General features: G+C 41.2%; 1 protein-coding gene across 2 annotated transcripts in view; it reads right to left on the bottom strand.

Annotated features, from left to right (window-relative positions):
- The window catches only part of LOC106851633 (contactin-6), a 126,527-nt gene that overhangs the window by 68,763 nt on the left and 39,659 nt on the right, over positions 1-18,105 (bottom strand). The window contains exons 3-4 of one of the 2 annotated variants that reach the window (XM_088171243.1): positions 11,478-11,604; positions 6,120-6,244 (exon numbers count right to left, since the gene is read on the bottom strand). In XM_088171243.1, coding sequence (XP_088027369.1) covers positions 6,120-6,244; positions 11,478-11,604 — 252 coding nt within the window. Of the gene's footprint in view, positions 1-6,119; positions 6,296-11,477; positions 11,605-18,105 lie in introns of both variants that reach the window. The other variant, XM_014873758.2, reaches the window with a different exon arrangement.

Below are 18,105 nucleotides of genomic sequence, written 5' to 3' on the forward strand. Positions count from 1 at the left end.
TCTCCCCATATCTGCTGTGAGATGTGTTTCTGCATCAGAGGAAGGTGTCCCTGCCTGTGGAAGTGGGGTTGGAATGAGATGAGCTGCCAAACCTTTCTAGGATTAAACAGAAGGCCACCCTTTTAAAACAGAGAGGTGGGGTCAGTGCATTACTCAGCATGTGCAGGGTAGAGAGTGGAGCTAGGATGAGGATAGAGACTGAGAGAAGTGGGATTGTTCAGCCTGGAGAGGAGAAGCTTTGGGATGACTTCACTGTGGCCTTCCAGGACCTGAAGAAGCTACAGGAAAGATGGAGAGAGACTTTGGAAAGGTCCTGGAGGGACAAGACAAGGGGGAATGGCTTCAAACTGACAGAGAACAGGGTTAGGTGGGATTTTGGGCAGGAATTCCTGGCTGTGAGGGTGGGCAGGACCTGGCACAGGGTGCCCAGAGCAGCTGTGGCTGCCCCTGGATCCCTGGCAGTGCCCAAGACCAGGTTGGACATCGGGGCTTGGAGCAGCCTGGCACAGTGGAAGGTGGCAGAGAGTGGAACTGGGTGATCTTTAATGTCCCTTCCAACCAAACCACTTCATTATTCTATGTGGATATTGTCAAGTCTATGGCTTTACCTGCTATGTCTCTAAAGAGGAAAAGAGAATTTAGAAAACCAACTGAAACTTTTAGAGATGTGTTTTTGATGATGACCTTTCCCTGGCACGGGCAGGCTGAGCTCTTCCTCCTTCCTGCTCCTCAGTTATCAGCTGCTCACCCCTGAGTGCCTGTTGAGCACTGGACTGAGCAGTTTATGGCTCCTTTTGAGGAAGAAAGGCACTGCCAGAGTTCCTTCCTGCAGTCCAGCTGCCAGGGAGCCTGATCAGTATTCCAGCCCTCATGTGCTGTGATGAATTAACAATCAGCTTAAAGACCCAGAGAGCTTTACTCCAGGTGGTAGTTACAACAGCTAGCACACCTTTTAATCAAATACAATTGTTACAGAGGGATTTCTGGACACACACAGCACCACAACACAACCCAGCCAGAAGTGTAGGTGCCATTTAGCCTTAAATTCATGCATGTCCAGACTTTGCAAATTCAGCCTATCTGATCCAAGCCTATTGATTTTTCCATTTTCTGTTTGAAAGCATACACTGCCAGTGAAAAGGGTTATGACATCCTGAGGTTGCTGGATTGCTTTGTGATGTTTCTGTAATTTGTGTGCACTCGAAAGTAAATAACACGATGAAGTAATCAGATGAAAAGTGGGCTTTCATGCTGGCTGAGCATCTCCCAGCCAGCCCCTCCAACAGGGCTCTGCTAAAGCACAGCCTGTCACCATCCAGCAAACATGAAGTGGGTTGCATTTGGTTTAGTATATTCCTCCCTGAAATGGTTAAATGCCAATGATGGACTCTTATTTCTGTGTTTCAGCATGGCAAGACCTCAGTCCAGCAGGAATTATTGCCTGTAATTTGTTATTTCAGCAAACCTGCGTCTTGTGTCTCTGACAAAAAGCACATGGAAGCTCTTGGGAGCTGCAGATTTGGTCCCAAGTGCTGCAGCACTGTCACTCAGCCATGCTGCTGTGAGCACATCATCACTGGCCCAAGGCAGGGAGGGTGGCAGTGTTGGGGAAATGCTGTTGAGAATGAGCACCCAGCAAAGCCCTCGAGCACCACTTTGAAAACCAGGAGGATGTGGCTGGAACCCAAAAACTCCAAGGAGAAATCCTTCCCGGCTCTGTAACATTGTGGGGAATTTTAAAATAGGGGGTCTGATGGCTCCACTGTGTGCCCTCCTGTGTGGGTCAGGGCAAAGTGACCAATTCTAGGCATGAAATTAAATTGTTGTCATTGTTTCAGGTCTGAGAAAGCTGCAATCATCATGACTTTTATCATCAAGGGTAGAATAATTTGACTGAGAATCTAATTTAAGATCCCTAAGAAACAAGATGCTTTCAATTTATACTGCATTTTCTGGGTTTATGCCCTGAATAATTATGAATTAGGCTCACGTTTGATTCTTTTTCATTGTGAAGTCCTTTTTTATTCTGGTTTGTTTAATTTCACTTCTTATTTCTCCTGCATATCCCTTAATGCCTCTGCTATAGATGTATTTGAGAGCTAAAAGAACAAGTAACAGGCCTGGACAGGCTGTTTCATGCAGCCTGTTATGAGGATTTCCCTCAAGACCAGTTGTTTGCACACAGTTATTTTTGCTTAAAACTGAGGAAATAATTAAAGCAAATCCCCTGTGTGCCTTAGGAGAAACTTCTGGTTGAAGCCATACTGAAGCAGTTTTCCCTAACAGGTTTTTTGTTTGTCTTTTCTTTAAGGCATGAAATGCCTTAAATAAAAATGCCTTAGGAAAAAATTCATCACTGAAAGAGTGGCCAAGCTTTGGAACTGGCTGCTCGTGGAAGTGATGGAGTCCCCATCCTTGGAAGTGTTTAAAAAATGAGTAGATGTGGCATTTTGTGATTTTATGAGCAGGGAGAGATTGGGCAGAGGCTGGACTTGATGATCTCAAGGGTCTTTTCCAACCCTGTTAATTCTTTGATTTTGTGATTCCACCCTGTGACCTAACACCGCCTTATGAGCTACAGCATGGACTGAGTGCCTCATCCAGGCTTTTTTTAACTCCTCCAGGAACTCCACCACCTCCTGGCAGCCCATTCCAGTCCCCAACCACTCTGCTGTGAAGAACTTTTTCCCAATGTCCTGCCTAAACTTCCCCTGGAGCAGCCTAAAACTGTGTCCTCTGCTGATTCTGTGAGTCTAAATTGTGTAAAAGCTGAAGGAAAAGCTCTCCCATCCTCATCTCTTCCTTCAAGCTGACTTGGGGCTAATTCCAAGACAAACTTCCCAAGCCTTTGACTTCCCCTTAGGCCGAGCTCAAGTGTTCCAGGTGACCTTTTGCTGGATGTCACCACTGCCCTGGCAGGGGAAGAGCCCTGTGGGTGACAAACCACTGATGCCTTGAGAGGTGACCTGGAATAGAGAGAGTTAAAGGAATAAAGCAGGGATTTATTAAAATCCCTTCAAAGGATTCACCTTGGGCAGCACAAGAGCCTGGCCATGGCTACACCCAAGCTGGACCCTGGGTCAGGAGTTTTCACACTTTTATCAGTTTGGGTCCATTTCCATCTTGGGTTCATTGTCCAATCCCAGCTCCAGGTTCTGCAGTCCCATCCTCCCAGATTCTCTCCTCCATTCTCTGCTGTTTGCACTTTTTGGGGCTGGAGCTGCAGCGTGTCCTTGGCTGTGGGGCTGGAAAAGGATTGTTCTGTGTGCCTGAGCTGGGAGGAGAACTGGGAACACTTGATCTGGAGTTCAGAGTTATATCCTAATGCAGTGCAGAATCTGCAAAATATCAAAGCTAAAACTTGAGGCATCACCCTGACTCCAGCCTGGACAAGAACCCTGCTCCTGTGTTTGGCTCTGGCTGCACAATCCAAGGCCTGACACCAAAACTTTACAACAACTTCCACCTCAACAGCTCCAGCTCCTGCAAAGCACACGTGGGCTGCTCCAAATGCTCTGCTGGCAGCGGGGCAGGAGGAGTGCAGGATTTACAGGGAGCTTTCAAGTTTATTTATGACAAAACAACCCTTGTGCAGGATGCCAAGGGCCTGCCATCCTTGCATGCCATTAATGCATTTACATTCTCCTCTCCCTGACGCTGTCTCTCATTTCCAGCTTGTACCTTTAATAATCTATGCCACTGCCTTCTGTGCAAAATTCCTCCTGCAGCTTTCCTTTGACAGCTCTGGTTTTAATAGAGGATAAGCACCAAACTCCAGCTGAATCTGAAGACATATTTCTAATCTCGTCCCACATTTATTTTGCTTCTCGGAGAACTTTCTATCTTGAACCGAGGAAAAAAGTATTTTTCACATATTAAGTTGACATGTTGAATAGGTTTCTGGAGGTACCATTAATTCAAACTCCAACTCAGAGTTAGTTACCTTGTAGTAAAGAGACAAATACACATAAACCCTGGTACCTGGATAATAGGTTTGATTCAATTCTTTATCAGGGAGATTGCAATAACATGCCAGGTATTCCAGTCCAGGAAAAAAATCCCATTTTGTGAGGTGCTGAATGAAAGTGTCATAATAGCAACGTGCCTGCCTGCCTGGATGTTAAGATATAGCCTGAAGTATTGGTTGAAACAAAGAATTAAATTGGATGGCAACATGAAAATAAGAAACAAGGAAATGTTGACTGTGAAATAAGTGTTTCAAGGTAATTTGTTCCACTATTCTCATCAGGTCCTTGTGACGTTTTCCATGTACTGTGGGATTTTTATTTTTTTTTTTTTCCTATTGTAAGACAAGTTAAAACTCCCAGTTCTGCAGTGATGCCACTAAATTGAAGCATTTTCCTGTAAATTTGTGCTTGTCAGTGTAAATAACAGCCTTTGATTTGTCTGTCCTCTCTCTCTTCTCCATGGGGAAGGATGTAAATATCTGTCACCACTACTGGAAAAGTGCTGTAGTGCTTGATTATGGGATAAATTTAGCGTTCTGTGGTGCTGGTAGAGTGGAGGACTGGAGCAGGCTGAGAGCTGGGGGCAAACCAGACCCAGCTCTGGGATCTTTGGCAAGAGTTTGGGTGGGGGTAGAAAGCTTAAATAAAGGAACTGCTTGATATAAAATGCTGAATAATTGCCAGGACCTTCTTTCTTTCACAGATATTCCTGTTTTTCCTTTCCCCCTAGCTTTTTTTTTCTTTTTCTTTTTCTTTTTTTTTTAATTTTTTTTTTTCACCTCATTTGTGCCTTTGTTTAAAGATATTCCTTTTCCTTAGGACTTTTCCCAGCTCCCTCCCTGGCCTGCCTTGGTTCCTTGGGGATTTCAGGCTCCATGGACAATTTTGAGGTGGCTGTCTATTCTTCCTCCTTTCTAAAATGGAATTTGTTCTGTCACTAAACATGTTTCACCTCCAAATCTCAAAAAAAAAAAAAAAAAATCCCACACAGGAAGTCTGGCTTGAAAAAAATGTTTCAGCAGAAAAAGTGGTAAAATAATGAATCAAATTTTTATTCTTTTTACATTTGACCAGCTCCTGGAAATCAAAGCTTTTTGAGAAATTCAGGGTAAAACATTATTAAATGAGGTACCAGTGATACACCTTTTGATCAGCTCTGCTGAAAGAGACTCTGTGAACCAGCCTGACCTCTGATGTCTCCTTTGTGTAACCCCTGTGACACGAGGTTTGCTATGAGAAATGGAACAAGATTAATAATTAATCCGTTTGCTGGTGTCTGAAATAGTGACACAAGGTTGGCTTTAGTCACATGTTTTATTAATGAGCTTTGAAAACAATTGCTTTCCCCCAGCAACAGACTGCTCTGAGCTTTAGACTGAAAAAAAAAATAAAAAAAAAAATAAAAAAAAGGGGCTGGAGGGAATGTGTGGAGTTTTTTGGTTGTCACTGTTGCTCCCCCCCTCCCCAAGGCAGTCACAGAACTCGGTCACCGTGTCCAAACCTTGTGAAAAAGGTTGTGAAGTTGTGAAGAAGTGAAACGGGGAGCAAAGATGAAATAAATTTTAAATCATCTCAAGACAGACAACGTGCTCGACCTGAGGGAGCTGAAATATGAAATATTTCAGAGAGTAGCTCACACTTTTACACATTGTGTGAGGAAAAGGAGTGTTTCTTTGGTAATGTTAAAAAAAAAAAAAAAAAATCAGTGTGCCAATTAGGGGAACAATATTTTTGTGTCTCAATTGGACCTCATTAGCTACAGAAAACTCAAAGCCCAACTTTTTGCAGCAATTTCCCCCCCAGCTGTAGCTACCTGTGGGATAACAACAAAACCACTGTCCTAAAAAGTGAAAACACCTTTATTAAGTCAAGATAATTGTGCTTATCTTCCTTGACCTTTCAAATTCCTGATTTTTATTCTGGCTCCCAAGGACAGCAGCCATCAGATGTCTGGTTTTGTTATTAATATTTACTAGGAACATTTTTGTTTTTGTTTTTGTTTTTTTTTTTTTTAGGAATAAGCAGTGCTGAAGGAAGTCAAACCTTTTGGACAGAATCCCCAATGATCCTTTAATTACCCAATAAATTACAGTCCATGTGCAGAATTAATAGGAAAATAATGCTCTAATAAATATGATCTTCCCAACTTACATGCAAATTGAAGCTTTGCCTTCCTGCTCAGAATTGTTCCAAATGAATTTGTGGCCAAACACTGGTATGTTCCAATATCCTGATTTTTATGTGGGTTATTGATTGCCAAGCTGCCTCCAACCAACCTGTAGTGATAACTCATGGTAAGATCAATATCTGTGCCATTTTGCTTCCACCTTTGAGGGGAAAAAAATCAAATTATGCTTATAATTTACAGAGCCTATTCATATTTATTTTAAATAGTGTGCTGTAGCATACCTGTAATGATAAAAATGTAGTTAAATATCACAAAATTAGATCATTTTTCACACACGACTGCTTCTTACATCAATCTTAATGATAGCAATAATGGTATTCTTTGGAAAATCTTTACTTGAGTCACCAGTGTTCACCCAAATGTCCACAAAAAGTAATTATAACTTATTCACACAAAATTATCCATTCACTCAGGAGGGGGGTTTATACCTTGTCTACAACTACATTATATTTTGTAATATGAATGGTACCTGAATGTGCTTTACGGTCCTTGCAAATGATTAATCATGAATTTGGCAACAAAAAAAAAAAAAATGCTTTGGAGATGTAGATCAGGAAGGATTGCACTTCAGAGGGCAGAACAAAAAGCTGAGAGGGAAGTTTTTCTACAGCAAGTCTGAGACTGATCATTTCATGATGAGAACACTGCTGGTTTAAATCATCATTTGTCCCTGTTAGTCCACTAAGCAGAAAATGGATTGTGTCTGCAACATTACCCAGCTGTTTACAGATGTCAAAATACAATTTCTCTTTCAAAGAAAATAAATATTATGTTTTTCAGGAAGGGAATTTTGGTGGCTTTGCCATTAGTCACGCTAGGGTTGAATTTTCCTTGCTCACGTGAGGGCCAAAGGAAGGATAAAGGACTCAGCCATGACTGGGGGTTTGTTAATGTTGGGGTTTGTTAATGCCACTTTTTTAGGTGATGGCAATCCTAAAACTGCACAGCCAGGTGTGTTCTTCTCCTGATTTTATATCAGAGCCACCTCCTCAGCCTTGATCATTTCTGGGTGTGATTCCAAGCCCTCCATGGATGGAAGGTTCATACAAAAATTGCCCTTGGCTCACTCTGGGTTCCTTGTAATTAACAATTCCTTGTTAATTACCTGAAGGATCCCAGCATAGCAATTATCCATTTCTGCTTGTTTGCAGAGTTCCTGCAGTCAGGGCAGTTTCTCCAGGTAACAAATGGAAGCAAACCCAGACTTTATCCCTGGAAATCTGACCTGGACACACAGGATTTTGTCATTCCCCTCCCAGAGCTCTCTCCTCACACTCACACAGCTCAGGAATTGTTTTTGTCAGGGAGGATTTCCACCCTGGGCTCTGAAATGCAATTCTGTGCTCCAAGGGAAAGCTCCACAAGGTCAGGGAGTGCCCTGACCTTCAAGTGAGCTCTTGTGGTTTTGGAAGATAATGACTGATAAAATATGAAATCAATGGAATTCTGTGAGCAAATTCTAAAAATACGAAATAATTTCTTTGGGTTGCTTTCTCCCCTTTCATGGATGCATCCACACTGAAAAATTTGGGTGCCACACTCAGCTCTCAGGAATTCTCCCTCCAAATTCCAGCTGATTTTTTGGTGTTTCTGTACCTCTCCTCAATTCCTTTGTAATATTTGCTTTAGCTGGTCTAGGTTTTGCTGTTATTTTCGGGTATTAGCATTAGCATTTTGTCATATTTCAGGATTTACATATGCTCCAAGTTGTGTAAAGCCTTCCATTTTCTAACCTAAGATATTCTGGTATTTAATTTGCCAGTTCTCTTTAATTTCAGAATCAATCACTGAAATAACTGCTGTCATCATTGCATGGCTCCCAATTAGGATCTATAATTGTTTTTCCAAACAAATGTGAAGACATTGGCTTAGTTGCTGCAAATGAATTCTTCACAGTATCCCCATAATCATTCTAATCACCATGGTACAATGATTATTAAACTTTGCATATAGATCAGGGGTTCAGCTCCTGGTGTGGGCTTTTTCCCTAATTAATATGTTTACATCACTGGAGGAAGCAAATTAATGAATTCATGTGGTAGACAATGATTTAATGACTTTGTGTGTTCTGCAGTGTATTAATACACAGAAATCTGGATAATTATTTTAGGGAGTTTTTAACATAAGCCCGTTAAAGCAGAGATCATCTATGTATTTTTTTGATTTTTTTTTTTTTTCATGCAACCATTGGAAAATATTTTTCTTCAATTATGGGAAATACAGCCTGGATTGTTTTTCTTTCACCAATTGTTTCAGAACCTAAACTTTAAAAAATTTGCTGTATTCTGATGCTGAATTGATCAGTTCCCTAGGAGCCCAAGGACTGTGAGTGGGTATATGCTCACATGGTTTAATAAATTATCTTTTCAGCCTGCTGCTACAATAAAAATATCAATATTTTTATGACTTCATTGTGCTCTATATTTCTTAGATTATTTGCATTCAAATGGAAACGTCCTGCCAAGCCACCTGAGGCTTTCTTGTAATTGGGGAAAGGATTTGCAAAACCACCCTTGGAGTAGAGCATTTCCAGTGAGGGAGAAAAAAGGAAGTTTAAAAACTCTGGCCAGTGAACAAGACAGCAGAGGGTGAAGGAGCCTTTAATGCCACCCCACTTTTGAGGCAGAATCCAAGGGACATCCCAGGGAACAAGGACATGAGAGCAGGGCTGCAATTTCCCTGTCAAGGGTGGATTTTTGGGATTACTGGGAATTGTTTTCTAGCTTGATGCAATGATTATGAACATATTCGATGTCATTTGCAATCCTTGTAGACTTTGTGCTCTGTTCCCTTTCATTTGTGTGCTCCAGTTATCCTCGTGCTGCTTGGATTTGGGTTGGATTTGAATCTTTTTATTTCCTTTTAGTGCAGCACTCTGTGTTGGGCTGAAATATTAAATTGTTGTTCTAAACAATGCTGCTTATGGTGCCCTTGGATTTATTTATTTATTGGTTTCATTGGCTCCTCTCTGAGGAGATTATTGAGGGGAAAACACCCTCAATTTCCAACTTGCATGAAAATGCAGGATTGTGGGATTGCTCTGGGTATTGAATGGAAGTGGAGGAAAAGAGAGCACCTGAAATGAAACAAAAAATGTCAAAATACTGCTGGAAACAAGGCAGGGTGTTCATGGATAGGCTGGAAGTAAAAAAAAAAAATAATTAAAAAAAAATTTAATTGAGTTAGTTGGTGATAAACCCTCTAGTGACTATAACCAAAAAAACCTGAAGTGCCAGAAATGATAACTCTAATTTTAAAAGAAATTGTGTTTATTTACCACCAATTTCACACCAGGAAACACCTGGAATAATGTACCTGATGTTATAGACAATTTTGACTTTATAAGAAAGACATAAGAGATAAAATTATATTTATCAGAACATTTATATGGATTTCTTAATGGTTTCACAGATGCTTCCATCCATATTTTTGTTTCCAGTGTAATCTGTGTTCTCTGGTACTCCCAAAGGGAAAACTGTGTCTCATTTTTATTACTCAGCCCTTCCACCTACAGTTCTACACATTTCTTGCACTGTGCTTCTCAGACAAAATATTTTGAGGAGGAGTTGCAAAAAAAATTATCACTATATTCGACAAGTTCATATGAATAAAAGAGTACCTAGTAAAATAAAACTTTTAGGAAATGCTAAGCATTTTTTATTTCAAGAAAAGGCATTTATCAGCATATTTCTTGATGTAAAAAAATGCTAAATAGCACATTAACTCATATCTAACTTTCTTCCTGTTGGAGTGGCTCTGTATTTCTGTATCAAAGAGAAACCTCCAGCAGTCCTTGCTGTTCTTTGCCATCACTCAGAAAAAGAGATTATTAAAATTTCATATTGGGCTTGATTTATCTAAAATTATTGGAACTTTAAATATATGGGCTCAATCCTTATCTGACAAAGCCAGCATTAGCTGTAGTGAAATCAAAGTGAAAACTCCCTGTTCCCTCCAAATCGTGGTGTAATTACAGCAGTGATTGTCTGATAACTTTTAATTGACCTCAGGGCTCCAGGATCCATCCCCAGATGTTGATCTCATGTCTCTGGAACCACTGAGGCTTTGGGAAAAAAAAAAAAAAAAGGGAATGATGGAAAAAAAAAAGGGAATGATGAAAAAAAAACCCCAACAAAACAGGGAATTTGATTAATGGGTGGGTAGAAAAAATGAAAGGTAAAATACAGATGTGGAATATGGGGTGGGAGAGCTCTCCTGCATGGTAGAAGCTGCTGTCTCTGCTCTTTGTGGGTGTGAGGAATCCATGGAGGGACACAAAAGTCCAGGAATTTTCTAGGAAGCTGCTTAGATATGAAACAGAAGGGTGGATGACATGGAAAGAAATTTATGAAATTCATGGCCTGAACCAGCTGATGTTCATGTTGAGAACAGGGAGAACAAATGGGAAATGCACGAGGGTTTCTACTCAGAGGGGGAGAAGTTGCATTGTGAACAGGAAATTGAGGGTTCCTTTCATAAAGGAAATTAAAGAAATTGAGGGTTCCTTTCATCACACAATGTCTGGGGACAAAGCAAGCCCTGAAATCCAAAAGCCAAGCTGATACCCAGTGCTGGCACTTTCCAGGGAAGGCTGTGGTGGGAGCAGTTAAAATTTCTTCAATAAATATTCTCTAGGAATTTGATAGGACATGATTTTATTTCATGTCTTGCATGAATGCTTTATTTTTTATATATAATTTACCTTCACCTCAACCATTACTTTCCCTGTTAGTCCCTGAAGAAGGCACAGTGTATTTTTTTTTTCCTAGATTCCCAGCTTTTCCTCTTATCCAACTTGGGTTTCCAGATCCTTGAGGCAACAATTTCTATTGGAAATGATGAGCCCACAGTTACTGAATAAACCAAAAACCTTCTGTACCAAGGTTTTATTAAGTGACTCCTGTAAGGTACTGGAGCTGTTTCTCTAAACAAACACCATAAATATGCACATGAAACGCTGGGATTAGAAAAGGGGAAGGATGTTGCTCTTCTGCTTTCCAAGCATTTATTAATGTATGGAAAATTCTATCAAGTACAGATGCTCAGTGCTCCCATTTCCCCATTTTTCACAGCTGTTCTGTGGATTCAGAATTTATTCTGTATATTTTCAAATACTTCGGGAATGATTTTCAATTATTTTCTTTTCCTATGTTAATTTTCTTTACAGCAAAGCAGCAAAAATATTTTTCCTTAATTTTTCAGATTTACTCTAAACTCTGTATATTCTTTCTCTGAGCACTCTACAGATTTTGGGGTGTTTATTTCTGGTGGTGCAGTGACTAAAACACAATTCAAAGAGTCCCAGTGAGACAGTATTTCACCTGTAGTATGGCAGTGGATATCCTTTAGCTGTGCAGTTCAGGAGGATCTCTGGATTTGCTGAGCCCATGGAATAAGTGATATCATATGGCTCTTGGATAAAAATAGGCCCATGAAGGGTTTCTTCCCCTGTGAAAGAAAAACAATAATTTAAGATTAGATGTCTTTAGCATGTCCTTCCACATAAAATTGTCCTTTGGAGTCCTTTGCTTTCAGCTGCAAGTTAAGATCTGCTATTATATTCAGCAGAGAATCCACCTCCAGACATTGGACTATTAAGGAGGAAATATTTCAAGGCTGATTGATAATAAAATCGCAGAGCTCAGGTGCTGCTGATTTATTTTGCAGGTGACAGTGAAGCCTCTTTGCATATTTCCCATGGAAGCTCTGGCCAACTCTGTAATGTGCCCATGCCCCTCATCCTTGTGCTGTGGGTCAGGACTGGCAGCAGGAATGGATGGAATGGAGGAATTGTGGAGCTGTGGAATTGTGGAATTGTCGAGTTCTGGAATTGTGGAGTTGTGGAGTTGTGGAGTTGTGGAGTTGTGGAGTTGTGGAATTGTGGAATTGTGGAGTTGTGGAATTGTGGGGTTGTGGAATTGTGAAATTATGAAATTGTGAAATTGTGGAATTGTGGAATTGTGGAATTGTGGAGTTGTGGGATTGTGGAGTTCTGGAATTGTGGAGTTGTGGAGTTGTGGGATTGTGGAGTTCTGGAATTGTGGAGTTGTGGAGTTGTGGGATTGTGGAGTTCTGGAATTGTGGAGTTGTGGAGTTGTGGAGTTGTGGAATTGTGGAATTGTGGAGTTGTGGAATTGTGGAATTGTGGAGTTGTGGAGTTGTGGGATTGTGGAGTTGTGGGATTGTGGAATTGTGGGGTTGTGGAATTGTGGAATTATGAAATTGTGAAATTGTGGAATTGTGGAATTGTGGAATTGTGGGATTGTGAAATTGTGGAATTGTGTTTGGTGTTCCCTGGTCACAGCACAGTCCAAGGGAGTCATTCACCTCCTCCTCCTCTAACCCTTCCCATCCCTTGAGATATTATTTTTGTTTACTTCATCTATGTTTTTTTATACTGGCTTTAGGGTTGTTGATGGGGTTTTTGGTTGCTTGTTTATTGGTGTTTTGTTCCCCCCCGCCCCCTCCTTTTTCAATCCTATTAAAGCAGGAATAGCATTACATAATCAACCTTTATTTCCTATCCAAAATGAAATGATTGTGTGCAAGGCAAACCAGAAATGTTTCTATATTTCATGGTGTATTTCCCCCTTGTTCTGGGGAGCAGGGGAGAAGAAAATTTGTTCATCAAACCACGAGGGCAAGGCAGAGCAGCTCCCTGGGATGGTGCCTGGGCCTGCTTAAATAATCTTTGTTTCTTGTCCTGCCACTCTTCTGGGTTTAGTCCCTTGACAAATTTGAAGACTTCTTTTTCACTGTTTCCACAATTGACCCTTTGACTTGTCTTTTCTGTGGGAGGAATTTTCTTCCCTTCTGGGTTCATTTCCTCAGTCCTCCTTGTTACTTTCCCAGAACTGCCAGGGAGAAGTTTTTTTCTGAAGCCACAGAATGACCCAGGGATCATCGTTCTGCATTTTAAATCCTGTACCTGCCTGGGCCAGTGGTGAACTACCTGATGTACATAAAAACCCTTATTTCACCTCATAAAAATGTAAATATTTTGGTAAACCTGCGATTAATTTCCCATGTTTCTTCCTAAATGGAATTTAGACTCATTTGTCATTTGCAGACTATTGAATATCTTAATTTTATATCCCCTTCCCATGTCCTTAATGCAGGAGGCCCTTAATGTGTAAAATAAGGACACGATATTTTACAGCTCCTTTCCAGTGGACATGTCACAGTCCCTGTCACAACAACACTGCCCATGAATTTTAGTAAAGGCACCTTCTTGCTGTTGTTTTGTTTTCTCTTTAATATCCTTTCCTCGCTGGCTGATCTGCAGCAGAGAATAACATCAAATTTGTGAGAAATGATGTGCACTCTCAGAGCCAATGGTGTCCTAGGAGTCCATCTCTTATTTATAGAAAAGGTCAGGCTGGTCATTTCTAATTTCCTGATGCATCCTTTTGTGTTTCCTATAGAGAATGACCATATATTTCTTCTCCATCCTCCAGGTTCAATACAATCACCATGATTTCTCCAGAGATACACATGACAAATGCATTTTCGTGGGGCTGTTTGCTTTTGTTAAGATTTAAATAGTTTCGATTTTTTTTTAAATTGATTGGAATATGACTTTTTGATTAAATGTATAGTTTCTATACATAAAAATTGTGTGTGAATCCTCAGTTTGGGGCTTGAAAGTAAATATAAATTCTTGTTATGGAATGTTTGATAAGAAGTTAAAATGTACTTCTTTATGATGCCAAATCAGTTTGATCTCCATAAAGACCATAATTATGCCAGCCTGCATTCAAAGCTAAAGCAGGAAAATGAATCATCATTCCTTCATTCATTACATGATATTGTCTTCAGCCAATCCAGGGATTAACTGTGCTGATGGAAGAGGAGGAGCCCTGGTTTTTTCCATAATTATGGAAGAAGTGAGGAGTGTCCCAGTGCTTCCCAGTCACTGCTTTATGGGCAGTGGGTGGATCTGTCACACCCTGATATTCCAGTCAAACGGAATTAAAGGGGTTTTACTCAGCCATAATAAATATTCAAATATTTATGCTCTGTCTCATCCAGGGATAAAGAAGCCCAAATCTGGAATTTCCCCTTAATGAACTTAATTTCCAGACAAATCCTGCTCCCTGTTCTTTCCTGTTTCTGACTCTGGTTGGTTTCACATTCAGCTCCTTGTGAGGTCTCTGCCCAGCTGGAAATGCAAAGGAGAACGTTCAGGTTGGCCCAGGCCCAGGCTATAATGTGAGTGTGGATAAATCAGTGGACCAATATTGTAAATTAGCTGACTTTTATCCCTTTGCTACATGGATCTGCCTTCCCATTAGGATTTTTTGCACAGTGGAATTGGAATTACCATTACTCCAAGCTGCTTGGTGATAGCAGATAAAATCTGTTTGGTGAGACTCAGAAATATTGTGATCTCTTTGCAGGGCAAGACTTTAGGTTTGCCTGGGAGAATCAGCTCCAAGGAGTGAAACTGCAGAGGATTCACTGCTCCAGGACCAGGAATGGGGAATTCTGGTGGGCTGGGAGCTCAGAAGAGCTGTGGCTAACCCCAAAACCCCTGGAGGTGCCCAAGATTTGGACAAGATTTGGAGCAACCTGGGATAGATCCTTAGGAAGGATCATAAGGAGAAGCTTCTAAATGCAAAACTGCCATAATTCACATAAGCAAACCAGATAAGGAGGAATTTATCCAGGCTATTAAGTTCCAGGAAGGCTGTAAATTCCAGGGGTAGTGAGTTTCTAATGAATCTTTCTTAATGTGCCTTAGATAGAGCTTCATATCTGATCCAAAACATTAATATGACTTTATGGGCCAAAGCTGACACCTGATTAAGAGGCGTCTTTGAAATCAGTGTGATAGTAAAACACCTGTCAGCTCCAGCAAAAGGGATGGGACAGGTGAATTAGACCCTTCCCCCTTCTAATGACAGCAGAAAAATTATGAAAAATCCAACTTAATCAAAATCTGTTTAATTTTTCAGCTGAAGATATGGGTAATTGTTAATTGGAAGAAGGGGAGTTTATGGGGTGCACAGATTTTTAAATGCCATGGAGTGTTTCCCTGCAAAGAGCACTGGGGTTTTTGATGGAATCATGTCAGAAGCAGAAGGAAATTATTATTTCCCTTCTCAAAGGTCTGGACTAGGGAGTTCAGGGACTTTAAAAGGAGCCTGACAGATGCAGAATGCGAGGTAAGGGATGAGAAACAGGCTGGTACCACCTAAAGTGACACACATCCCTTCAAGGAGTCGGGTTTTTACACTGGAAGAGAAGATGGGAAAAGATGAGGCAGAAAAATAGCCATGAAAATTTCCATTTCTGTGGAAAGGAAAAAGACTTGTGAGGAGCACAGGCAGGACTCCCTCTGTCCCTCCCAGTGCCACCCAGCTCCCTGAGACTGAAGCAGCCACACAGAGAAAGGCAGATTAGATCTTACAGGTTTGAGCAGGAAGAAGCAACCTGAGACCTGTAGGATTTTCCCCAAAGCCCTTCAACTTTCATGTGTTTTCTCCCTTCACATGTTGATGTACAGAGCTCCAGAGACACAGGGCTCCTTTCAAGTCTCAGCTTCTATTGAAAGAGTCAAATTGGGAGTACTGGTGGAATTCCACAGTGTCTCTGTTAGCAGGCACCAAAGCAGGGAGACATTTATCTCCCTGTGATGTTGGGAGAAGGGGAGGCAGTGATGAGGCACACGGGGGGATGTCCTGGCACTGCTGAAGTCAGAAAAACTCTCAGTAATGATGGGAAATTCAGCACTCAAGCCCAGGGTTCATAAATGAAACTCTTTAAAATGACAGCCAAGAGTGCAAGGTGTCCCTTTCACAGAATCATGGATTCATTGCAGCAGGAAAAGACTTCTAAAACAACAAAGCCATCCATCATCCATCCATCCATCCATCCATCCATCCATCCATCCATCCATCATCCATCCATCCATCCATCCATCCATCATCCATCATCCATCATCCATCATCCATCATCCATCATCCATCATCCATCATCCATCCATCATCCATCCATCCATCCATCCATCATCCATCATCCATCCATCCATCCATCCATCCATCCATCCATCATCCATCATCCATCCATCCATCCATCATCCATCCATCCATCCATCATCCATCCATCATCCATCCATCCATCATCCATCCATCCATCCATCCATCATCCATCATCCATCCATCATCCATCATCCATCCATCCATCCATCATCCATCCATCCATCCATCATCCATCCATCATCCATCCATCCATCATCCATCATCCATCATCCATCCATCCATCCATCCATCCATCCATCCATCATCCATCATCCATCCATCATCCATCCATCCATCATCCATCCATCATCCATCATCCATCATCCATCATCCATCCATCATCCATCCATCCATCCATCATCCATCATCCATCCATCCATCCATCCATCCATCCATCCATCCATCATCCATCATCCATCCATCCATCCATCCATCCATCCATCCATCCATCCATCATCCATCATCCATCCATCCATCATCCATCCATCCATCCATCCATCATCCATCCATCCATCATCCATCCATCCATCCATCCATCCATCCATCCATCATCCATCATCCATCCATCCATCATCCATCCATCATCCATCCATCCATCCATCATCCATCCATCCATCCATCATCCATCCATCATCCATCCATCCATCCATCATCCATCCATCCATCCATCATCCATCCATCCCAGCACCACCACCATGTTCACCATTCAACCATGCCCTCAAGTGCCACATCCACACTTTTTTTTAACTCTTCCAGTGCTGGTGATGCCCCCACTGCCCTGGGCAGCCTTTTCCAATCTTTTAGAACCCTTTCCATAAAGAAATTCCCTCTAATAGCCAATCTAAACCTCCCCTGGCTCAGATTGAGGCCGTTCCATCTGAGTGACAGTGGGGAAATTGTGTCCCTTCCTTGAGATTTGAAAAAACAATCAAAGCAAGCAGATGAAAAGTGGCTCAGCTGGAATCTGGCATTTCCCAGGAGCTGGAATTCCAAGTGTCCCTTCCTTTGTCCCCTCATCCCACGTGTGATGGACGGGTGCTGCCTGTGGCTCACTTGGAGAACCCCACTCTTGATTTGAGTTTGGAGATACAACTTTTATTTAATCAGGGCTCCTCCAGCCCTAAATAGCACAAAAATCCTGTCAATTTTATTCCTTGAGAAATGAGTCAAATATTCAAATATTCCAATATTTTTTCTGTTATTTAAACAGGATGTCTATGGTGGGGCAGGTAGGGTGAGCTGAGGCCCATGGACAAACAACACACTCAGGTAATGGACTGACTGCAATTTTCCTTGACAAAACAAACAATCAAGCTATAAAATACAAATTTAATTCCTAATACAACTGTTATTGTCAGAACTTAGCACAGAAAATTAGGGTGTAATATATCACAGGTGATAATTAAGGAAGTATTATGCAAAAACTGTCATAGTGATGAGAATGATGAGCCTTTTTCAATTAAATATATATAGTGACAAAAGATTTTGTCAAAATGTGATACTCCCAACATTTTTTAAAAGTTCTATAATAACCAGTATTGCTTCAACACTTTCTAGGAATATATTTAGGTAGCAGAAAATTTATTACCTATCTAACAGATACACACATTCTAATCTCAAAATAATTTAGGACGGATCCCTAAATGTCAAAATATGACATTTTCTCCTGATATCGCGCTGAGCACAGCAATCAAACCTCAGATTTTCAGGATACTGTGCTCCATCCAAACCCCCAAATATTCCCTAAAGATTCCAGACCAGGAGTTCAAGTTGCAGAGAAGGAAAATTGCTCCTAATGGATGGGTTGTGGAGAGCATTCAGTGGAGCTGCACTGATTTAAGCTTTCAACTGGAGATGAGCACAGATTTATGAACAATTCATTGTGGGGATGTGTGGAAAGATGCTCCAGGAGAGGGGCCATAAATAC

Source organism: Sturnus vulgaris, chromosome 11 (genome assembly GCF_052056855.1).
Source record: "Sturnus vulgaris isolate bStuVul1 chromosome 11, bStuVul1.hap1, whole genome shotgun sequence".
NCBI classification, from domain to species: domain Eukaryota; kingdom Metazoa; phylum Chordata; class Aves; order Passeriformes; family Sturnidae; genus Sturnus; species Sturnus vulgaris.